Consider the following 25,214-nt stretch of genomic DNA (forward strand, 5'->3'; position numbering starts at 1 on the left):
ATATATTAGGGTTTTGTTAAGCCCTTTCATGGGAAAATCCTAGATCATCATAGTATGCAGAATGATACAAAAGAAAATGGGACTCATTTTTAACAAATCAAATCTGTTTTCCTCCTTAATATTTTTGAACCTCAATATTCAGAGGAAGAATACCAGCTCTCAACTGTGAAACCAAAGATATTTGGCTGATAAGCAAGATATAACATATGATTCACAGCCATACTTGTTATATTTTCAAACTAATTTTTCATTAAACTTGAATAAAAGCTTACTTTTAATTGAGATAACATTACAAAATACAGATTATTAATCATTTCTGTCTGCAGTGTTACAGGAATCTGAAGCCGTGGAGACATGGTGGGCTTTGACCCCGGGGCTCAGGGTGCAGGCCTCGCCCCAGAGGAGGCAGCCCTGGCTGGGTCAGCTGCTGGGATGGTCACCCGAGCCCTCATCAGCCCCTTTGACGTGCTTAAAATTAGATTTCAGGTAATTATTTTTCTGTGTACTTACTGTGGATTCATGCATTCAGCTGAGACCAGACCTTTTCATAATAATGATTTTCTTAAGTATTTTCACATGTCCAGCTGTAAATATACTTAATATTCAGATTTGGAAACCAGTGTATTAAACTGTATTCAGCCCAACACAAAGATTTAAGATTTAAAGCACATTCATCACCAGTTGTCGATTTGGCTTCCTCACTCTTTACCCTCTGAACTGAACTGTTGTGGAAAATTGTGTTGTAGAAATTAAATATGCTGTTGATGCTGTTTGCTTCCTGTATGTTTATCAGTATTTATTTTCCCTGCAGCTGCAGATTGAGCGTGTGTCTTCACTTAAGCGGGAGGGGAAGTACTGGGGATTATTTCAGGCATCCCGCTGCATTCATTCAGAGGAAGGACTCTCTGCTTTCTGGAAGGGCCACATCCCTGCACAGCTCCTCTCCATCTGCTTCGGGGCTGTCCAGGTAGAGCCTGTAAACTGTAACACCGCATGCTAGCACAAACAAGTAAACATCTCCAAACTATCTTGATAATACAATCACCTGTATTTACAAGATTTACTTAATTGTGTGTGTGTGTCATTTGCAGTTTGCCAGTTTTGAGTTTTTGACTGAGATGGTCCACGAGACGACGCCATACGACAGCCGGACAGCAGGAGTTCACTTCATGTGTGGCGGTTTGGCTGCCTGCTCTGCTACAGTGGTCTGCCAGCCTCTGGACACACTGCGGACTCGCTTTGCAGCTCAGGGAAAACCCAAGGTAGGACTTGGCGCTGCTGATATACTGTAGCTTTCAGAAATACAAAGGAGAGGAGAAACAGACCGCAGTGAAAATGTTGGTGCAGACTGTTTTTCCCCGAGCCCTTGTATCTCTTACATGCCCATCTCCTACGCTAACAACAGCATTTCCCTATACTGGGCTGCACCTTTTTTTTCTGCATTGTCTTTAAAAATCTTTTGGCTCTCTACCCCTACCAAAGTTGGAAACTCAGGAGGTCAGTGGAAATCATAATTATGAAGATGCATATTAAAATCTTTTTTGCACCAAATAAAAGTTGATAAGAAAGAGTCTACTACCCATAGACCGAGCCATTCAATTTTGTTAAGATTGTTATTTGGGAATATATTCATCCTTCATTGCATGAGATGAGGATTGCATACAACAGTATGGACCTGATCCGGAACAGACCTGTGTTAATTAAGTTCATTTAGTTAATTATATCAATAGGAACTATTGTTATTTACTCCTGGGAAGTACTGAAAAAAATGGGATATCATTTATTTACTTTGGCTGGTATTAAACTTAGCGAACCCTCCTGAATATGCTTCATGTGTCTTCTCAGGTGTACAGGAACCTGCGACATGCTGTGTCTACAATGTACCGTACAGAGGGATTGCTGACGTTTTACCGCGGCCTGTGTCCAACACTGATGGCAGTGTTTCCGTACGCTGGGCTGCAGTTCTTCACCTACAATATCTTTAAAAAGCTGTTGGCTCCACCTCCGAAAGCTGGAAAGTCAGGAGGTCAGTGGAGATCAAACTCAATGTCCCGCCCATGGCATTTATTACACCACATTACAAACACATGTGAAGTATTCACAGATTGTCTTTTCGTGTCCCCCCTTCAAGGAAACCTGAGAAGCCTGGTCTGTGGCAGTGGAGCTGGAATCATCAGCAAAACAATCACTTACCCCTTCGACCTCTTCAAGAAGAGACTGCAGGTGGGGGGCTTTGAGGCAGCAAGAGTTCACTTTGGAAAGGTAAGCTCTTCTAAACATGTCTCACATTTCTGGAGCACATATTTTGGGTCTAATTTCAGTATTGTTTCATGTGCAGGTGCGGAGTTACAGAGGCCTGGTGGACTGCATGGTTCAAATAGCCAAAGAGGAGGGCTTTCGAGGCTTCTTCAAGGGCCTCTCACCCAGCCTTGTGAAGGCTGCATTGTCGACAGGCTTCACCTTCTTTTGGTATGAATTTTTCCTCAATGCCATGAGTGACCTCAAGATGAGACGGAGAACAAATGGCCTCACCAAAGACCCAGAGGAAAGATAATGAAGGAAAGAAAATTATCACAATCATGCATCGGAAACAGACTCACACCTTGTTCTTTGTCTGCACTTGTCTCAACTGGGTCGATGTTTGGTGGTGGTTTCTGTTGTGTTTACATGTAAGGATGGGAAAACATAACCTCATTTTATTTGTTTCTGTGCTGTCGTTACACCTTGTGTTGTATAAGCATTGGATTTTTAAAAAATGTATTTAATGTCGTAGTCTGCGTTTTTAAGGCATATGGATGATTGCTTTTAAAAGATAAATGTCATTATAACATTTTATGTTCAAACTGAACTTTGCACATTTTACGCTCTGACTTTTGTCAGCGAGTCATAACTTATTGCCATTGTTGACTCGCATTTTCTTGACATCAGCGAAATTTGCAGTGATTGCTTGGTCGTATGTGTATAGACAAAAACATGAACACTTAAGTGAGTGTAATATTTATTATATGATGTATTGTGGTGGGAAAAACAGCATCCTGTTGACTGTTGGCCAAATGCACTGCTGATTAAGAGTTAGTTTGACCTGCTAAGTTAAACTCTTAAAGTGTCTGTGCCTACATGTCTGTCCAACATTGTAACTTTATTTTTTACAATAAAAGGTTTTTATAAAGACTTCTGTGTGGTCCATTGACAAGAGGGTACATGAATGTTTGAATCACTAACAGCAGCCAATGGATCAATGCTGCCATGTGTGAATACTAGTGTGTTTTTAAAAGTATAATCCTGTGCAAGTGTTACAGTGTGGAATACAGTACATTATTGTTTATACAGCAGTATTTGAAGGATGCTATACTATTGTTGAGTGATCCACCTGTGTTGTGTCCGAGTCATACCCTCTTTCCCCCCTCTCTCTTCTAAGTAACAGTGCAAATTCAGTTTAACAGTTTAAACTAAGTTCAGCAGTTAAGGTCATGATGTCCTTTAGATGACCTGTTCTCCAAATATGGGACCAGACTGTCTGTAAATTCTGCTAAATTGACAACTGAAAGGTACAGTTACAAGCTTTGTTTTTTGCACCTATGAAGCGAGAAACCAAAAAACGTTCAGGGCTATAGGCGCCCCTCGCTAAGCAAGGAAGTTGAAGCTCATGGAAAATGTGATTTATGTTCTCATTGTGTTGTTAATCAAGAGCAAAGATGTTTTTCTTAGAGAAAGACCCCCGACCCCCAAGAACAGGGGGTAAAGGTTATAAAAAGGAATAGCAGAACAATGAGGGCAGACCTGCGCCTCTGACTGACTGACTGCTTGGGCTCTTGCCTTGGTTGTTTGTGAGACTTTGTTACTTGATTGTTATATTTTCTTCTTTTTGAACATTTTGTATCCATTTACTCTTTTTGATAAAACTCCAATAAAACTGGGTTGTACTTTGTACATTCCAACCAAAGTCCTGTGTTGCTCCTCTCTGAGATCATCTAAGTAGCCGCCCTCAGGTAAGAAGACTCCTCTCCTTGAGATAGGCTGACAGTAGATAATAATTTGGCTTTGATTGATGAATTCTAATGAAGCTGCTATGTATATATTATGATGTTCAACATGGAAGGACATGGTGAATAGGTTCAGCTCAGTTGTCTAATGTTTTGCTGCCGCTGTGGTATGTTTGATGTTTATTGCTGCTGTGATATGTTCAGTGGTTGCTGCTTTAAGATCATGTTCAGTGTTAAGGTTGAAGTTTTCTGAATAGTTGGGACACAGGGAGGGATTTCCTAAATTTATCTCTAAATTGTAAATTAGGGATTTGGGCATTTGAGGCGGCCCAGTGTGAAACCAGGCGAGTATCCGCCACCCTTCTGTGTGGACCTCCCCCAGTATTGATCTTTTCCTTCAGGGTCTTATTGGGGTACCACCAATTCAAACACCTACCACACACAGATATTCCTGCTAATATTCGGTCGTTGGCACATAGTCGACTATATAGGCCCTAGTGTTATGATATTCCGGGAACGTAACTAGACTCCCTAAGCAGGCTAAAGCGGTCTTCCGTGTAGATTTTGGGGGTCCGTTCATAAACCTAAAGCTTAGGTCGTAGAACAGCCGTCACTCAATGTAATATCCGCGTTGGGTGGGGGTATCGGTTGTAACATCTAAGAACCTCTTCACTATAGTGTCCACCAGAGGTGTGGAGTTTGACTTCAGTCACAAACACCTGTCTTGAATCGGTCTTTTCATATTGCAGTAGCATTGCATTTGTTGAAAGTGCATTATGACTTGTTTAGGACTTGAAACCCAAAGGTTAGGATTTGAGACTTCACTTAACTGTATTGACCTGGAACTGGAGAGACAAAACTGTAGTACGGCACACGTTTTTTATTTTATTAGAACAATGGCCACATAAATTATTGTTCATAGTTAGCATTACACTGATTTATTTATTATAAGCAAGAAGTTAAATATGGTAAAATATATCTAATCTGCACTTAGAACTGGTCAAGAGTCTCAAACTAGTCTCAGTCACATCTAAAAGCATGTTTTGAGTGAATCAGTGAAATATATTTTGTATGTTTGCCATGAGCATTTTGCATATCCTAAATTTGAATAAATACTTTTGGCTTCTGAACTACCTTAGGTTATGACTTTATTTGCTTTGGGTGACTATGTTTAATTCCATTCAAATAAACAATATTAACAAAGACTCCTCACACAATTATGGATACAACAGGATTTAATTTAATTTACTGAATACAAAACCCATCAACAGTATGACTGAAAAATGAATACAGATGAAATGCATAAAGCAGCAAAACAACATGCAAACCACATGACCAGTCTGTTAAAACTCTGTTAAAACACAACATCAAGTAGGAGGCCGAGTTAACAAAGAAAACAGAGAGAACATTGAATTCACATTATTCAAAAGCAGCCTCTGGAGTCAAAATCATGCAATTGCAGAAGTCATTTACAGACACTGTGGCTGACAGAAGTCACTATAATAAACAAACACTTGAAGAAGACAGAGAGTCCTGTTTAAAAACACACAAGAGCGATTTAATAGCAGCATCATCACTAGATATGATATTCTTTTTGAAGACATTTTACCGGTTTGTTCATACAATATATACAAGAATACACAATCACCTTACACCTGACTGTGAAAACCATAATACTCAACTGATACAGTGGCCAACAAGAATCTCCCGACCACATAAATACATACGTCAAACCACAAGCTCAAGTTAACAAAGCCAGAGACTCCGATGCTTAAAGCAGAAATAAAAACAAATTCTGTACATGTAAAGTTTATGTTCAGTGACTGAATCTCAGCTTATCTTGTCAACACACCCTGAGCTTGGATGAAAGCAAGGTGATGCTCTGTGGGAGAAAACGTTTTCAGGAATGTACGCTACGCTCAATCTGACTAATTGGACTCCATACTGTCTGATGAGGAGAGAAGAGTGAGGAGCCTCCAGCTGCTTTTGTTAGACTCTCAATGGGACGCACTATACCTTTACACCTTGCAGGACTGTGGAGATCAGGCTGCCTGTCTGTACCTGTTAAGGGCAGTCTGAGAGCTGTAACACCGGCGAGTCTGCTGAGGGGGGCTGGGATCACCAGGACAGTGAAAAGTCTCCTTCACTTCAGCTGGCTGAGGGGGCATTGTGGGATGTGCTGGGCAGGCATCCTCCGCTGATCCACAGATTGAGGGCGTTCACCAGTGGCACAGCCCCGCTCTCATTCTGGCTGCGGACTGGAGTTCCAGGAGAAAAAGCTGGGCAGTTTGAAGATTGAATCCCTGCGGCCCGGATCCGGCAAGGTCAAGGTCTCCGGAGCAGACTTCTTCCTGGGACGATCCTTTGGCACCGACAGGAATTCTGGGGCTTCTGTGGAGAGGGGAGTGGACGGGGCGCTGTTAGGGCCGCTGCGGGCGCTGGATGCCAGGGGGGTCTCTGAGATAGAGATGGCAGGGGGGAAGGTGCCAATCTTCAGGTTGGTGGCTTCTTGCGTGGCACGCTCGTACTCTCGGACTTCCTCCATGGTCATGTCTGTTGGGATGGAGTCATCACACACTTAGAAAGAGTGTTAGGACTGTTTGGTCTGCCAGTGTGACAAAGTTAGTTGTTTGGTAATTTAATTCTACAGAAGGCAGTGAAACATTGTCCAATGTCTGATGATTAACATAGAAATAGTTGATTGCTCAGGAAGTCAAACAGACATTGGCTATGGTTATACTTAATTAAACAGTCCAGTTATGGTTATATCAGTTCTATGTAAAATAATGAGAAGAGCAGAAAAAAGGAATATCGGTAGAGACCGAAATATAGCATGTGATGATATAACAGTGCAGACATTCATCAATGTCTATATGTCTAATCTTAGCCAGATCATAGGATGTCCTAGAACAGTGATTCCCAAACAGGGGTACTTACTATATTTGTGTTGAGGAGGAAAATAAACAGCCAAAGGATTTCAACTGTTTATTCATCACTAATCCACAACTATTTCAGCTAAAAGTAATGGATAAACAGTTCAAACTGTTACCTAAGTAAGTATGGTTAAACAGTTTATATTTGAAAGATATCTGATAGTCAAGACTAAACAGTTGAAAAAGTTAGCTAAATGTAATGGATAAAGGGTTGAAACATCCAGCTTCTGTCGCACCAAGTGGTAGTAGAATGCAATCTTGACCAAAGCAACCAAACAAGTTTAATTGTGTGAAAAATATTAACAGTGAACATCCAGTTTATAATCCATTCATAAGAACATATTTGGAGCATGGCGTGTGGTGCTGCATGATGAAAGGTACTCGAGCTCATTCGACAGGGCTGTGGAGGTACATCAGACAAAAAAGTTTGGGAAGCACTGTTAGAAGTACTAAATACCTGGACCTGCTGTTTGGACTTGAAAATGTTTTTGACACTTATGTAAGAGGCTATATGAGTTACGTCTGAACAATAATATTTTCTCCTCAAAGAAACATTTAAGAACATCTCCAGTGTCTTATTTTGACCAGTAAAAATAGAAACAGAAAGCTGCATAGCATCAAACAGTTGTTGATGGCAGAAGTTAGTTTTGTACGTGTGCTTGTGATTAAGTACATGGTTACATCTGTGCATCTGTTGTATGTACCTGTACAATGTTAATAATAAAATCATTTATGATAGTTTGCCTGTAGCACAGTAGACAAAAAGCTAATTTAAAAATAATGGCTCAGAGGACACATTAAATGAATCATCAAATAATGGAGATGAAAAGAGGGTGTGCAGTTGGAAAAACGTTTTCATAAAAATGTAAAACTCATCTTTGTGGCTTCAGTTCCACCAGAAGATGGAAGCTGAAATTAGACTACTACTATACCATTATCACTATCATGCACTGATTCAGCTATGAATAGTGTGACAGCAACAGCAACCAGTTCAACAACGTAAAAATAAAAAACCTTAACACACAAAGCAAACGCATGTTTCATGAGCACTGCCATCATAAACTTACCAATCCACTCATCCACCCAGGCAAAGGCCTGTCTGTGTCCTAAAAGCAGGACATCTCGAATCACCTGAGCAGAATTAGAAAAAAAGGAGAGGAAAAGGAAGTCAAAAGAGGCAAGATCACAGAGGAAAGAAAGGAAAAGAGGGACAGAGGAAGCAGAGAGGATGTGAATCAGAATGAGTTAACTATGAAGGCCAAAGAGAGTTTAAAACATTTTTAAGTTGTAAATGTTTCTGCTCAACCTTGGAGGAATGTGATTAATATGAGTCACTCCTGGTGTTACCATGTGAGTAATGGCCCTGCCTGTGTGTGTGTGTGTGTGTGCCTCGGGCAAGGAGAGGACAGGGACAGTTCACCCTAGCTACAGATGCTGCAGAGGGCTGGGCGAAATGGATTCGGGAAACAGGAGATATGGAGTTTAAACTGTGCATCCAAGGAAAAGGGAGGTGGTGCAAGGCAATCAGTAGGATGTGAACAGGGCAGATAGTGCAGGAGGCGATAATGCAACATCTGATTTGATTCATGGCCAACTGGTTGTGTGTCACATGTTTTCAGAGCCCCTGGCACTGAAACCGAGCTACATGGGTCAAAAAGTTGACTAAGTCCGGAAAGGGTATTTCTGAGAGGGCTTCTGCAACATCAACTACCCACAAAAACACAATTCACACATTTATCCCGACCTTGTGTACAAACTGCTCCACGCGTGTTTGCAGTCCCCAGACTTCAAACTTGACTGTGACCAGTTTGTAGGAGCACATGATGGGGTCTTGGTTGTTGATCCATCCTTCCTGCAGGAGGCCTCGGTTAGTCTTCTTAGACTTAAAATACCGCAGGTCCTGCAAGGCCATGAGACACCAGATTAGAAAAATGTGAAAGTACCAGTACCTAATTAAAATGTTTCCCATCATTTATTTTTCTTTGTCTCTCTCTCTCTCTCTCTCTCTCTCTCACACACACACACACACACACACACACACTTCCTGTCTACAGGACAGGATCACCTGCATTCATTACGAGCTTCATGCGGAGTACAGCCAGGCTGCACAGCAGGAGTCTCTAATCACAAACTTTACGTGCATTAATCACTGCTCCCTATAGACTAATTATACCATAGTGCTCATTTGTCTTGGGGTCATGTGTGTCTGACTGTGAGAGTGTGTAGGTGTGATACACAACTCTCTACATCCCTGCAGGGAAAGCACCTGCAGTGGAGGTGGAAGAGGCCCGTTGCATTTGTCTGCGCATAAAATGTGTCATAAAGTTTCTTGGCAGACAAAGGGAGCTTGTCCTTTTTAAGATACTGTCTACATGCCAACACATATGATAACACAATGTCTTCCACATTTGCTCTGCAATAAATGTGCTGGTGTTAAAAGTGGTATTTCACTGTGATAGATCTTTTTACAAATTTCATATACTGCAGCGTAACTAACCACAAAATACAACTTGCCGGGCGCGGTAACTTCCTAATCACAACTTGTTGTTTGTACACTTAAACAAACGAGATATAACAGTTAGTCAGTGAGTTTAGAGGTGCTGGTAGACGTAATTTGTTTCCTTTGGGCAGAGCCAGGCTGTTTCCACAGTTTGTACTAAGCTAAGCAAACTGGCTCCTGGCTGCTGGCTGTAGCTTTATATTTAGTGTACAGACATGAGAGTAGAGTAAAAGTCAAGTCAATTTTATTTAAAAAGCCCAATATCACAAATTTGCCTCAAGGGGCTTTATAATCTGTATAGCATACGACTCCCTCTGTTCTTAGAGCCTCAATTCAGAAAAGGAACACAGACATGCTATTGTTGTTGTGTGTAGAGAATAGACCAACATAAAAATGACAGTATAGACAATCATGATGACAAAGTTATGAATAGAATGTAATATATTACATATATGAGGAATGGATCCAAGAAGACGCCGCCAAACAGATAGGAGCTATTCATCTAACTCTATAAAATACATCAGTGTATTTCCCAAAATGTGGAACTATTCCATTGATATCCATAGATGATAAATAGATAGATATCTTTCCTTTTTAAATTTGTAAAGCACTTTGAGCTGTGTTTTGCTAAATAAAGTGTATTATTATTATTATTTTTTATTTATATATTTTTTAATAAAATAAGATAATCCTTTATTAATCCCTCAGTGGGGAAATCTGCATTGTTCCAGCAGCATACAGGATAGTGCAATAGAGACATAGTAGAAAAACAAGATATAATAAATAAAAACAACAAAGACTGTTACTAAAAGCGGCTAAAAAACAACTGTAATTTACAATTTTACAAATTCACAGAAAGATAGAAATGAAGGTAAAGGGATTATACTGGATTGCACATAGAGGTGTGGGTATTGCACCATTGTTACATTATATGTGGATTGTCCATTCCGGTGTGTGTGTGGTCTACTGGGAGCAGGTCTGATTGTGAAGCCTGACAGCAGCCGGGAGGAAAGACCTGCGGTACCTCTGCTTCACACGCCGCGGGTGAAGCAGCCTGTCACTGAAGGAGCTGCCCAGTGTTGTTCTCCCTCAGGGATGATAGTTTCGCCATCATCCACCTTTTTCCCACCACTTCCACTGAGTCCAGGGGGCATCCCAGAACAGAGCTGGCCTTCTTAATCAGTCTGACCAGTTTAATAGATGACTCCATATAAAGGAGTATGAAACAAGTCTGTCTGTGACCATTGTCTTTTTGAGGTGTCTGACCACACTGGTGACTCTGGTTCATTCATGTATGTACTGGTCTCTGTGGTGTATTGTGAGGTGTGACTGTATCCAAAACCCATCTGTCATTAAAATCAAATGATATTGACATCAGCCATGTGACTTCCACTTTTAGCTCTGGACAGCATCTCTGTGCTATTCTTAGCTCTGAGTGGATAAAAGCAGAAGACCATAAAGCCTGGTGGGAGGTGTGTACGCCTGTGTGTGTGTGTGTGTGTGTGTGTAAGTGGGGGGTGTTAATAATAAAACACCACTGTAGTGACACCATGACCCCTCTTGATTATTAATAGCTCAGCTTTTTATCACCATCACACCCTGATAGACAGGCACACACACACGCATACAAATGTCAAATCACCACAGCTAATGTCCATCACCTCCCCCACATACACACATGCATTTCCCTCGCTTCCATTACTCTGAGGAGGCAGATGGCCAGCTGGTGGTCAAAAATGAGCTGGCGCTGTTCGAGAAAGATAACACATTCTTCTGTTTATCCGCTCGCACGCCATCCCTTCTCTTCATCTCTCCCCTCCCCTCCTTGTTCTCCTGTTCATCTCCATACTCTCTCCTTATCATCCTTCTTTCCAACTTCCTCTATCTCTGCCACATGTGCATGCAGTCATTCACCCAGTGCTCCTCTACACACAAACATAAACAGAGTATCCTGAGGTCAGTGACTTGACTCCCCTCACCTCGGACTCCTTGTAGTGGCGCTCGGGGATCTCGTCATAGGCGATGTCCACGACCCACACCTCTGTTTCCTCGTCTCTGGGCTCACTGCCAAAGATCTGAGGAATGGGAGAACAGTTCAATGTGTGAGGAAGACAGCTAAATCAATAATGCACTTTAGGTGTTGACAAATGTTGTGGGTTGATGTGCTGTGATTTGTGCCACTTAGAACGGCAGTGAAAGTATTTCACAGGAAAACAGAGGTTCAAAGAGATAATAAGATCATTTCCTGTTGGTCCTAAAAGTACATAGCGCAGATGACATGATGAGCACCATCCTTCCTTCAGGCTTTACCCTGAGATAATACACTAAACAAACTGTGAGGATGAATGTGACTCACACAGACGGTGACACACCAAGTGGTCAGTGATTTCTTCCTGCGTCTGACTCACACAGGAACAACAAAGCAATGGCGGCTAGTTACCCGCTCCTTTCAGAGTGCCCTCACTGCTCTTGCGTCACAAACAGTTGATCATAACTTCCTACATACTTTTATACAGGTGTAGCGGAAGGGAGAAAGGGCAGGGAGAGGGATGGAAAGGTTATTAAAAGAGATGAGAATACAGATTGTACAAATGGTGAAGGCGGTCGGGGGAAAGTGTAAACTTGAGAGCGGAAGGAGCAAACACTTAACTCTTCTACACCCCCGCTTGATACGATCTGTTTCAAATGTGAAATTATGACCGCCTGTGAAACCATCATAATTGGTTTGCAACCCCTATGAGCCACCACTAAGTGGAGCTGCGGCCTTGTATTCAACTCCAGCATGGATCGAGGCAGTATTGCATAAGCTGACTTACTGCCAGCAAAGAGTTAAGTGTTACTGAAGGAGAAGTGGAGGTTGTCATGTTGCTGTAGGAGAAAGTCAACATTCACTTTCTCTTATACAGTAGTTTTATTATTGTTATTTGATTTATGGATATGTGCTTGTACTGTAAGCTTTCAAGCCAATAACGCTGATTAAATTGAACTGAACTGTAAATAATAAGTGGTTCTATGATGTCTGTGACTTTTAGCTGTTGATGATGGTGTAGTTACAGAACATGGGCAGGTGGGGACATGCTTATGATTTCCTCAGGGTTCGTACAGCTTTTTAAGAGTAAAATTCAAGCATTTTTTCAAGCACTTTCAAGGTACCTAAACCAAAAATGTCCATTCTGAGAGCAAATGGTCGCCCTTGTGACGGCGGGTTTACACCAGACCAGGAGCGGAATGGAAAAATGCCCCCCATGTCGGTCAATCTAGCTCCGCTCTGCGTCTGGTGTGAGACGCCAGGAGACAACAAACAAATATGATGACGGGATTGTTTCATTTGAATTCAAGCATATTCCTAACCTTGAAAACATATTGGTTAGAATTAAGCATTTTCCACTTTCTTTAAGCTGTTGCTATGGATGTTGACATAAGTTCGCACAAAGATCTCCATTTTAGTCACAGGAAAGTTTTAATGGAAAGACATCAGATAGCATTGTAAGAGTGCGGTGAGTGAAAAAGAGATGGGGGTTTTTTTCCACTAAGGCCACATCTTTGTAGCTTGTGTGAGATATCAATGTCAGGCAAAATGAATTTGGGCCAAAATAATAATGTTACTGAAAGACTTGATCACACTGTGTGTAAAATCTCAGCTATCTACAGCATCGAGAACATAGTGCTAATCCTCTTCATATCCTTCTCTTAATAAAAGGACTGAATTATGAGCAAACATCTCACAATGAAATGATGGCACAATGATGCAATAACCCTCTGACGAAGAGAATTCACCAGATTTGATTTGGAGGCTTTGAAGAAAGAAGATCAGTGAGAATACATGTGGAAAAAAAATGAGACAATAAAAAAAGAGACAGGTGTTAAACAGGGGACTGGCAAAGGTGCAAGAAAGGAAGATTGTTTGAAATGCTTGAACAAAAACATCAAACATGAAATATGTTGGAAAGCCATGTTGAGATCCCCTCTTTCTTTGTCAGACCTGCACACACAATACGCTCCCAACCACAGGACACTCTGAGCTCTACTCACATTATCATTGCTGCCTTTGTTGTCCTCGTATTTGGTCTCTATGTGGATGGAAAACTTGGGCAGGAAGGAGCACTGGAGAGGATAGAAAAGACAAGACAGTGAGACATTGATATGCACAGTGATAACTTTGTCAGATGATAATTAGGTTTAGGAAGGTAGAAGAATTTCTGATCCACAGGATGAGATGTGGGACTAATTGTGTGTCTCTGCGTCTGTGTTTTATCGCCCAAACCAGATGAGCAGTAATGATTATTCTCTCGCTGCGTAGATTTACAACTGCACTGCACATGCTGCCTATCTTCATGAGCACTATACACACACACACACACACACACACGCTTTATTGCCTTTGGCCATGCTGACTGCCGTTCATCAGCTCTTAAAAACAGCAGTTTGCTTAGATTATAAAACCAAAGAGTAAAATACTGGTTACATAAGCTGTTGATGTTGATGTGTGTGTGTATGTGTGTGTTCATGTGTGGTACAGCAGGACAGAGGCAACACGACGGATGAGGAAAGAGCTATAGGGCTTGATGCCTGGAGCTCATGGTGTGTGTGTGTGAGAGAGAGAAAAAGATAGAGAGAGACCGTGTGTATTGCAATTGTAATCATTGTGCACAGCGCAGTAAGTCAGTGCTGCCTAGTCGATCTCACTGGCCTTGTGAGTCTTAGGAGGAGACAACAAGAAAAGTGTGTGTGTGTGAGAGATGTCCATCCTAGAGAAGATAATGTAATTCACAAAAGACTGACTGAGCTTTTATTTAACATCATCATTGACTCTTTGTTAGTCATTTCCTCATCATATTCTGTACCATCCAGGAATCTCTATGAATATAAACCTCACAATACAGTATGCAGCATTGTCATGGACTGATGCACACACACACTTCATGTAGTGTGTCGTGCTCATGCAGTGGTTACATCTCATGCAGATACTGCTAATTGAAACAAGACAAAGAGTCTAAAGCCACACTAGCGGCTAACATGCTCACAACGGCGAGGCTAACATACTGATGTTAAACAAGTATTATGTTTACCATTTTTAGTTTAGCACATTCACATGCTAAAATTTAACTTACTAGCTGAGGGTGTACTAACTCATTCGTTTTGCAGGTATTTGGTCAGAAATCAAAGTATTAGACACATTAACATTTTGATGATGGTGCTAGTTGAAAAGTCAGATTATCACCAAAGAGATTACAATTCACCCATGGATGTGTGCACCAAATTTCATGGGTATATTTCACTAAAAGCCAAAAATGTCATCGTGCTGGTGATGGGGTGATACTGGCACAGTGGCGGGGTGCAAACTGAGTATGAAATGACTTTGTAACATGACTACCTATTTTGAACAACAAAGCCATTGTCATTGCCACCGCCAATCATTATCCTCATCTTTTGCATTATCACCACCCACCTTCATCACAAAACATTCCCAAGTTTAATCAGTCCCATGAGGCAGCATGACTCTACAAGCACCATCAATACAGACTATAAACACTTGTTTCACTTATAAGTGGACCTCTGTCTTGTTGGAGGCTCTTATCAAAATCATGCTGATTGCTGATTTGAGAATACTGTGAGTGGCTTTGAAAACCTACAGCATATTTCTTTCCAAGAAAGGGAGACACATTTTCAGCAACACTCATATTCTTGAGGTTCTTAAGTCAGAAAAAGTTACTCATTTGCTTTCACACCAGCTGGCATGACCTTCCTCAAACACCCAGATGTTCCATGTATCTGTGCAGTCTCAGGGGAAAAGATCAGCCTGCTGCTGATGTTATTTGTGCTTCATTGATGTTTCCTTGCTGCCTTAGACATAAGGTGGGCAGACAAATGTTCCCCCTAATGTCCCAGAGCAAATCATTAGTGCTTTTTCTCAGCGACAGTCAATTAACCAGTTGTACCGTTGAGAGCAGTGGGGTTTCTTAATGTTTTTAAAGGTAAATTTGCTTGATTAGTTGATATTGACAGGTGGTTTGGTGCAGCAGGATGGCAGGTGTTGTATCAGACAATTGGTGAAGAAAGATCTGGGCCTGAAGGTGAAGCTACTACTAAATTACTACTACTACTAATTCATTTATGTCCAGGAACTCAAGTAGTAAATTAAACAATTTGAGGAGTAGTAAATTAAACAATTTGATTTCAGATACAAGCGGCCAAAATGAGATTCCTTCGCAAAATGAATGAATAGTTGATGCTGATTACTACTCTTGGGTATCCTTTTTGATTGACTGTACATGTACAATACAAAATAAGGGTCGAGTCAAAAGGAGAAAAACAAAACAAAATGCAAAGTTTGGAGAAAATATGTAAATATGTAAGTTCGTATTTAATTGAGGTTCCAGATCAGATTGGGGTTTTTGACTGATGTGAAATTACATGTGTTCAAAGATGGTTGTATTTAAATGTCACTGTATGTAAAATGTTAAAATCTGAGACAAGATGTTGTTTCTGTTTCTGATGAATGAATGTCAGACTAATATAAGCAGAATGTCACAAACTCTCTCTCACACACACACACACACACACACACACAGTTTAGTGGTGGAATCACACTGTAACTCATGAAATGATACTTTCACAATATGTTCCCTGTGACAATGATGATAAATACAGACGATCTATGCTACAACATGCAAGGCAGTTGTGCATGATATATCACAATATTCATGTAACCTAAGAGATAAACACACCTTCAAAAAAGCAGTCATCATTTATATACTCATATTCTGATACTACTATTTACACAATGCATTATACGTGACTTCATTCTTGTGAACATGAACACATCATTCGAATGTCAACCAGCCATTAGCTGGCAAAAGGCTGAACTGCCAGAAAGCCAAACATTTCCAAGAAAATAATTAAAAGAAGGAAACAGCTAACGTGATATTGAGGCTGGTGTATTGATTGTATCACAATAAACAAGTGTATTGATGCACGACTAACACAAATACAGATGTGCACAGTGCGACAGATGGTGCAGCAAAAGGTTTATATGTCACGGTTCAAGTGACCATGAATTCCTGCTGGAGACCGGATTTTATCAGAAAAGGCACCTGACACACATTTGCCATCCTGTGCCAGCAGCATAAAGGAAGCCACTCTCAACCCTTTAACCTCCACCACAAAGACTTACATGTCAGCTTTTGGATCCCCATGTTTTTTATGTTTGCGTGATTTTGTGTGTGCATGTGTGCAGACACATTAAAACTACTCACCGTGTACTCTGACCGTATTCCCAGCAGAGGCCATCAGTATAATGGACAGAAATGGGACGCGTGTGATGGGCACAGACAGGTAGAAGACAACAAAGGAATGAAATAGCACGAGAGAGATACGAAGGGAAAAGAGGAGAACAAATTATTCAAACTGGAAAAAAGACCATTAAGCCAGCGATAGCACTTCAGTCCCAGCAAAAGCACATGAGAGGAGCCCATTTTGTTATGACACAGTCCCATTTTTTTAAATCTGTGTGACACTGATAATTTTTATGTAATGTGTATGGACCTTCTGCGGTCATATCTACACACGTGTGTTCATCACATGGACATACTGTACGTACAGGAGAGTTGCACGTGCCTGTGCAGTTGCTACTCTGTTATTTTACATGCTGCAGTGGTCACAGTTCAAGTGCAATGTAACCATGAAACAATGTGATATCTGCGGACTGATGATAGCTTATTAGTTACTTTTACAATTGGTATCACTATTTCAATTCTCTTCACACAATCAGTAGAACAGAAGTCAATGTGGACTAAACTGTGGATCACTTTTCATTGATTTGACACAAAATTCAAAATTCATGAACTGTTTTACCACCAAAACCCTGTGTATTTACACATGTTTAGCTACCCTATACATGTACCTATAGTGAATCTATACACATTTGTTTTGTATCGTATTACTGGAATTACCTGAGTTTAGGAAAATAAAGTATATTACAGCATTTATGAATGATTTCTATAACAAATACTATAAGGTAGTACAATCCATGCAGTAAATAAATGCCATTCTTTTTGTTGTAATGGAATTTTGGTTCATGCAAAAATATAATAAAACACAATAAAATAAAAGCTACTTCAAAGTAGCTAGTGATGCATGTTGTAGTGGTACCTGTTGTCGGTGTTTTTTTAGGTCATTGTATTACGAGTGACAAAGTGTTGCTGTTGGCAGACAAATGTTGTCAGCGTGTTGATCCTGAGATGTGTATTAAGTGTTTTGGTTGCATTAGTGAATTTTGGATGTGAGGTTAACTGCTGAGCTGCATGTTGGTGCAGAGAACAGCCTGAACAGTTTTGAAAAAAAGGTACTTGGTACATGGAATATGTGCCACCAATTGTGATGTGAAGTGACAGACTGTAATGATGCCACTTTAAATGAAACCCTCTACACAGCATATTTAGAATGACTTCAAAACAGCTGTCTGGCTATCTTCACAAATACTGACGCCATCTTTGTGTCAAGTATGTTGTGGAACCTTCACACCTGAAGGATATTGCATCCTGGCATTGCCAGATGACATAAACACCACAGGTGTATCTAGAGTGCCACTATAACATACAACGTTGTAATATGTTTTTGAAAAGCTGCTGGTAACAGATGCAGTCATATCTTATGTAACACATCAAACTTCTGACACTGAGATTGGTGTTGCAAAACAGAAACTGTTATTTTCGTGTGCAGGGTCCATGTCATACTTAAGTTGCTGCTGTACTCATGGTGCTCAGAATTAAAGTGTCCCTTTTAAATGTAACAGAAGACAAAACTTGTGTTTATGTTTAGCCTTCAACTTCGCTCTTCATCTTTCAGTTAAACCTGCCTGTCCTCTGCCCATCATTTCCACCATCTCTCCTGACCTCTGACTCTCCATCCCTCCATCCCCTCTGTTCATTGTGTTGGCCAGAATATTGCTTCCATATCCTTTTGCCCTCCCAATGATTCCATATAATGGCTGCCAGCAGGTGAACAGAGCCATGTTTGTAGAGGGCTGCAGAAAATGGGAGTTTGTGTGTGAGTGCGTGTGTACATTGTTCTAGTACAAATCAGCAGGCAGCCATGCTATTACAGAGGGAGATCCTTATTAAAAGAGACAGTCTTTGTCTTTTAAACTAAAGATAATTTTTGTTTCTTACTATAATGTTCTGCAGGTAATAAACACATGCTATTTCATGAATATGTATACTTTGTACTATACATTGTAGATAAAAGCACATGGACGTGTAATTAAAGCATTACCTGTGATAGTGTACGGGTAATAGTTCCAAGCCTTCTCTGTGACATAGAAGATTTTAGGGACCACTGCTCTGGCCCAACTGGGCAGCTTGCTGAAACAGAGAAAGAAGAGAGGCTGGATTTGTAAACTGAAGGAGAAGAAACTGATGAGACAAATAGTTTGTGTGCTGTACAGCCAAAGTAGTCCTCTCCTAAAGTTGCTCCACTCGTTTCCTTGAGCCTATCACCCAGAAAAGCCAATGACAAGCATCCAGCTGTGTGGAGCCATAATGGAGGCCATATAAGGCAACCATGATGGCCCCTGGGGAAGTTGATTGCACTGATTACACCCTGCGCCCTGCAGTGGAGTTTCACCAGAGCTAGCAGTGTGATAGATACCGAGAGGGACATGGAGGGAAAGGGAAAGTACAGAGAGCTCGCTATTACTCAGCACCAATGGATTGTAAACGCTGATAGTTGCAGCCGAGTAGCCGAGCACCTTAATGGGAGTCCAATCAAAACGCAAATGATTACTGAGAAAGGGGAACAACGGGGGTCAAACCTTGGTTAGCTGGAGGGAAATTGCAACGCCACAGACTTGAGAAATGCATGAATTCACAGGTGAATAAAGATTTCCTTCTGAAACTTTGACACTTTTAAGAATGGAACAGTCCTGATGATTGGCGATAGAGAGAGAGAGTCTGATTATTGAGTCCCATCAGAAACACTTCACTGAAACCCAAATCACAGTTGGCCCACAACTCCCACATTATCACCCTCTTCCTTTCTTATGCTGTGTCTAGCAGCCGTAATTGAATGTGGAGATTACACTGAGAGTCTGTATGGACCAGGGGACATGAGACGGACGGAACTCTGGTCTCTCTCCAATGAGCTGTCAAACTGCCAGGGGAGTGTCCAGACACAGCAGACCGATCACATGTCCTTACACTGCCTTAAACACAAGCCACTCACACACACACGAACAGACTACAGCTATAACATGGTAACAGGTGGTTTGTGGGTGGAGAGAGGCAGGCGCGACGTCCGACAGTGACTGCTCAAATTATCCATCACTTACACGGACCTCATCTCTCTCTGCCCACACACACTCTACACTCTACACTCCAGCACATACACACACACACACACACACACACACACACACACACACACACACACACACACACAATCTTCTCTGTCAAAGACACTTCACATTTCCCAAAGGCCCACTTACTTGTCACTTCTGACCAATAAACCTCACCCTCTCTGCCTCTCACTTTGGGTTTCTCCATGTCTCTCTTTTCGTCTCTGTCTCATTGTCTTACTTTTGGGAATAAGTGGTGCAGTCGTCTGTGACAGTATTTGATTTCGCTCAATGTGGACTTCATCTTATCAGCCGTCTTATCACACCAAAAGAAGACGACATGGAAATGAAATTCTTTAGAAATGTGTGAGACAACTGTCCATAACCATAACTGTCCAGCCTAAAAGCCCACATGTCCCAGCTTGGTCCAGTTGTCCATGTCGACAAGTGCTCGCGCAAGACACTGAATCCATACCAGCTCAAGTGCACCGCAGCTGACCCTGCGCTCCGATCTGTCTATGGAAATCAATAGTTTCAAATTACATTACTTTGATAAGAGTTGGCTGAATTGATGGATTTGTGCTCCTGCCGAGTGTTTAGTGTGGATTTATTGAACTCACTGACCGGTCGTCGACAGGCCTTCAGTATATGACTGGCCATGAGCTAACTGAATTACTGCTGTAGACGTAAGCCAAGCACAAAAAACAGTTCTGGCCAAGAAGAACCAGTAAAAAATGTGAGGTCTGTATGACTATGAGCTGCTCTATTTTTATGATGCCTATAATCAATTTTCGTTGACACTGTCTCAAAGGTGTTAATTAAATGATATGTTCATTAGTGACATGTTGTGCAGGACTGCATTATATTCAGAGGTGTTTCTAATATCCTGCCCCTCTCATGTATGTAAATGAAAAGTCCAGTATAACACCGCCAGTAACTATGACCTCAGTAATAAACAAATAATTGAATTTACACATTTCTCACAATGTCACCCAAAGCTGTGCATTATGAGCTTCATTGTATGCTGTTGAATTGTACAGGTGGCCACTGAGTGTATAAAATATTAAATAAATAAATCACTGACATTAACTTGCAGGCTACTTTTTAAAATCCATGTTTCAATCGTCTCAAAGCTTTGAAATTCTTCACCAACTCATCCTTTACAATCATAGATTTAATAAGGGAAATCAATGAGGCGCTGATCCAGGCATTCACCTGGATTCACCTCATCAGAGTACTCAATGAAAAGTCCAAGTGTCCGTGATGTTTTTTTTTTTTTTGCTGTAATGCTGCACAGAAAGAAACTGTTGCAGGTGTGTGATGAGGGGTCATCCTGAGCAAATTCCTGAATGAGAGTGAGGAGACCGCCCTTCAGACTGCACACAGACACTAATTCAATTGTAATCTTCATAACAGAAAATCAAATACTCAATTTCACGCTTATCAAGTTTAACAAAGCACAGGCCCAGCTCTGAGCTGGGAAATAGGCTTGGGAGAGAGATGAAAAGGGACACCTACTGTAACAGCAATACTTAGTGTAGCTTGTAAAGCCTTATGATATCTGAAATGTGCATATATTATGATTAGCATGTCCTACATGTGACTATATGTACTCAGCTGTTTATTGGAATAAGACAGCCAAGAGATGTTGACATGAACACGCCATTAGACGTCTAACCAATGTGTGAAAAAATGTCACGTCATCTTTTCTTTGTCAACTCACTCCTGACAGCTTTATAAGTAGCAGCCTAATGAACGGTGATAGAATATGTGGGTATGTGGGTTTTGATGTTTCTCCTGTTGGGATCAATGGAGTATTATATAAAACACACATTTATACACATTGCAAATCATCTATTTAATTAAACTGAAAACATGTTACACGGCAAGAGGAAAGCACTCACTTGTTGAGGTAGATTCGCTTCTCGGTGAACTGGCCTGATCCATGCTCGGGGTCCTCATACGGCTCATTCTGGACCACCTCCACCCCCTCCCCACGTTCACTCTGCTCATGACTGTGTTTACTGATCATATACAGCTGGCCAATCCGGTACTGGAAGACAGACAGGAGACAAACAAACAGAGAAGCTTGATATTAGACTGAGGTAGGAGGAGGAGGTCATCCTAACGTATTGTTAAAGCACTATTGTGATGAGGCTACCTTGAATGGCAACACTGTGCTCTTGCTCAAGTCCAACAACTGACTCAACAGTATAATTTTATAGCAACCATAAAAATAAACGCAGAATGGAACATGCCAGGATTATTGCTGTCACTGCTTGGTCCTGACACCTGGGGACAGTCACCATAGAAGAAGAAAGCTGGGGGATTAGGAACTGTCTACTGCATAGTGACAAAGGCCTCATATCAAGCAGCAAAACAACAGCAGCAGCAGTAGCCCGTTAGATGGCCCTATCCCACTCCCCCTTGTGGCACATCAGTCAACACCCACATCTTTCACTCAACACTGACTGACCCACTTGGCCCAATGTCACTTTTGGTGGCCTTGACAGACTGGACTGGTGCATCACACGGAAACTATTTTCCATACATTTGGAAAACGACAAACGTTGGAGTGAGAGTGCTCCAGGACGGAGGTTTCCGACTGCTTGTAGGCCTATTTCCGGGCCGGGGGAAATCAATACCGCCCTTATGGTGACTTATGCCACTCTGCTGGAATGCCAAGGATTCATGTAGGACTCAACTGCCACACACACACACACACACACACACACACACACACACACACACACAAATAGAGCTCCAACCAAGGATAGCTGTGTTAAGCTAATGGAAAAAAGGGACAAGGACTGCCTGGGATGTCAACTTGTGACTCTACATCCAGCCACAAAAAGCAAGGAATGGAGAGAAGAGAAATGTGATAGTGTAGTGGAAGAAAAGCAGAGCCAGTGTGTGCCAGTAAACAAGCTCAGGGTGTAAGTTTATATATCACAATGTCAAATTTTTCCATCTGCCGACCATGACAGAAAAGCGAGGGGATGAAACAGAGTATTCTGGTATGTTGATGGCGGTGTCTTTCTGACTGAACAGTCTGGCATAATTCTTCAGCTGCAATGACACAGTCACAGGTCAGGCATAATAGAAGAGGAACCTGCATTTAGTCACGCACAAACACACATGACAGACACACAAAGCCCACTGAGAGTGAATATGTCTGAATGAATGATTTGTGCATACAACAACAAGGGATGAAATTCTAAGGACTCACATTTCACGAAAAGGGGCTTCACCTCTACAGTAACTTCAAGCCGCTCTGATCAATATTTCTGTATTATTAATCTTCTCAGCACTACAAAGCCTTTCAGCACCAGTTAACTCATTGTTTTGGTTTTAACTTATTCTTTGCATTTTCTTTTTAAGCAACAAAAGCTAAAAGAATTGACAGTACACTTCCTGCCCAGCAGCAAACATCAGACAGACAAAGTCAGTGACTTGCTGGTTCAACAAAAACTGCTCTAGGCCAACAGACAAGTCATGTTGGCTTCATTGACAGTATACTCAATGTCATCCGTGTAAAACTGCAGTAGTATTTAATATGTATGAGGAGATGCACAAGGGGAATGGTCTCTAAAATCATCCTAACACATGCCAAACACATACTGTATAAACAGCATCGGCAGAGAGGAATAGCAGTCACAAGGTGAAACGAACCATTATTGTCATTAGGGTGAGAGCGATGGAGAGAGACATTCAGACACCTAAAAGAAGAAGAAGGAGGAGGTCGGTGCACAGATCAATAACATTTCCAGAGATTTCTGTTTGGGAAAACCAGAGATGAGAGACGGTTCAACAGCATACATAAATCTGCCCTGCTAGATGAAAAGCATCAAGGCAGAGTACCCACTCGAGAGGACCTCTGAGCACCACTCTGATCACACTGATGGCTAGCAACATTCACATATTAACATTAAGCCCCATCTGTACTGTTTCCCTGGGCTCACTCAGGGTTCAGACATATTGTGTAAACACAGCAGCCGTTGTAATGTTCTTCCTACCTGCCATTGTGTTTAACCCGTGCCTGCTGCCTAGCTGAGAGCTGTGGCTGATGAATGAGAGGCTGTTTTCATTGTTTTCTTTAGAAATCTTGCTCTAATAACGAAGAGGGAGAAGAGGCCATGAATGATCCCCTTTTATCTCTAAAGACAGTAGAGCCATTGGGCAGGGGGCTGACAGCAAGGAGAAAATATACTGTATCATGAGCTCAGCTTCCACCTGTCATTTGATTTAACTATCAATTTCTCTCTTTCCTTCTTTCACGCCACCTCTACATTTCTGCCCAATTTCAACCTCTCCTCTTCTCACTCTCTGCCTCCAAACTTTGCAATAAGCTCATTATGTTGTATCTGTTAAAGCCACATGCAGTTCAGTCATTGCGAATTGTCAGTGGATAACTTGAAATCGACTAATGGCAGAGTATCATTACACATGGAGCTACTCTTAGTGCCGGGGGTGTGAGAGCTAAAAGACCACTTTTAAGAGGGAGACTGGCAGGGTGAGCTGACCCAAGAGAAATAATGAAATCAAAAACACATTTCTGTCCCTCTACTTGCTTCCTTTCAATTCCTTTGTGAAACTCCTGTTTTCACATCACAAATTCTACAGTATTATGTAGCAACATGTGCATATGTAACAATATCACATGACAATGTCAGTTCAACAAGGTAATGACAGCAATGTCCTGGTTACATTTAAATGCAGCCCCCAACACATAGGAATTAATGACACATGTCCTGATCTTTGGAAATTGACAGTGATTTCCCCAATAAATGCAAAAAAAAAACCCAAAAACACAAAAAAAATGCAACAGAGTCACCATGGCTTAATATGCATATATGAAATGTAAAATACTCTTAAAAAGTTGAAAACATTGAGCCCATAGTACTGTGATCAAACTCTCTGTGTCTCTTTCTGCCTTTCTGGCTCTCTGTTCTAACACAACAGCAGGTGGTGAGGAGCTGTGGTCGATGTGCTACAGCCGTGTGTTAGGAGTGTGTTAGTGAGAGTGTAAGATAAGAATCATCTGACACAGTGCACACACACACACACACACACACACACACACACTGAGCACACTGCTAACGTGTAATTAAAATTCAACCACAGACAGAGTAATTACTTCTTTGAGCGCTCAGTATTCTTGGATAAATGACTGTGCTCCTGTTGAGATAAATAGCTTCTGTGTTTAGATGTCCATTTAAGAGCTATGTGTGTGCGTGTGTGTGTGTGTGTGTGAATAAGAGAGAGGGAGAGACAGATATCTGTATCTGTGTCCATCTGTGGAGACACATCATCCTTAAATCCTTAATTAACACAGTACTCACACAAAGGGGATCTCACATTATTATCATTGTGTAATCATTTATGTGTGAAATGTTGCAGTAATTTGACTCACAGTGTGTACTATTGGATTTCAATGTGTAAAACACAAAGGCTCCGGCTCTGAG

At 41.3% G+C, this 25,214-nt stretch overlaps 2 protein-coding genes across 2 annotated transcripts in view; one reads left to right on the plus strand and one right to left on the minus strand.

The window, feature by feature from the left end:
* Nucleotides 1–354: 354 nt before the first annotated feature.
* On the plus strand, nucleotides 355–3,157 carry slc25a19 (solute carrier family 25 member 19). Its single transcript, XM_070923785.1, has 6 exons — nucleotides 355–486; nucleotides 812–967; nucleotides 1,092–1,262; nucleotides 1,846–2,026; nucleotides 2,132–2,262; nucleotides 2,339–3,157. The coding sequence occupies exons 1-6, from the start codon at nucleotides 355–357 to the stop codon at nucleotides 2,552–2,554; spliced, it is 987 nt and encodes a 328-aa protein (XP_070779886.1). The 3' UTR covers nucleotides 2,555–3,157.
* Nucleotides 3,158–6,225: 3,068 nt separating this feature from the next.
* pitpnc1a (phosphatidylinositol transfer protein cytoplasmic 1a) overlaps nucleotides 6,226–25,214 on the minus strand; it is a 39,346-nt gene continuing 20,357 nt past the window's right edge. The window contains exons 2-9 of the mRNA XM_070923483.1: nucleotides 21,654–21,802; nucleotides 18,690–18,778; nucleotides 16,673–16,680; nucleotides 13,449–13,520; nucleotides 11,396–11,491; nucleotides 8,661–8,816; nucleotides 7,984–8,047; nucleotides 6,226–6,536 (exon numbers count right to left, since the gene is read on the minus strand). Coding sequence (XP_070779584.1) covers nucleotides 6,226–6,536; nucleotides 7,984–8,047; nucleotides 8,661–8,816; nucleotides 11,396–11,491; nucleotides 13,449–13,520; nucleotides 16,673–16,680; nucleotides 18,690–18,778; nucleotides 21,654–21,802 — 945 coding nt within the window. The remainder of the gene's footprint in view (nucleotides 6,537–7,983; nucleotides 8,048–8,660; nucleotides 8,817–11,395; nucleotides 11,492–13,448; nucleotides 13,521–16,672; nucleotides 16,681–18,689; nucleotides 18,779–21,653; nucleotides 21,803–25,214) is intronic.

Source organism: Enoplosus armatus, chromosome 17 (assembly GCF_043641665.1).
Source record: "Enoplosus armatus isolate fEnoArm2 chromosome 17, fEnoArm2.hap1, whole genome shotgun sequence".
In the NCBI taxonomy this organism is placed as follows: domain Eukaryota; kingdom Metazoa; phylum Chordata; class Actinopteri; order Centrarchiformes; family Enoplosidae; genus Enoplosus; species Enoplosus armatus.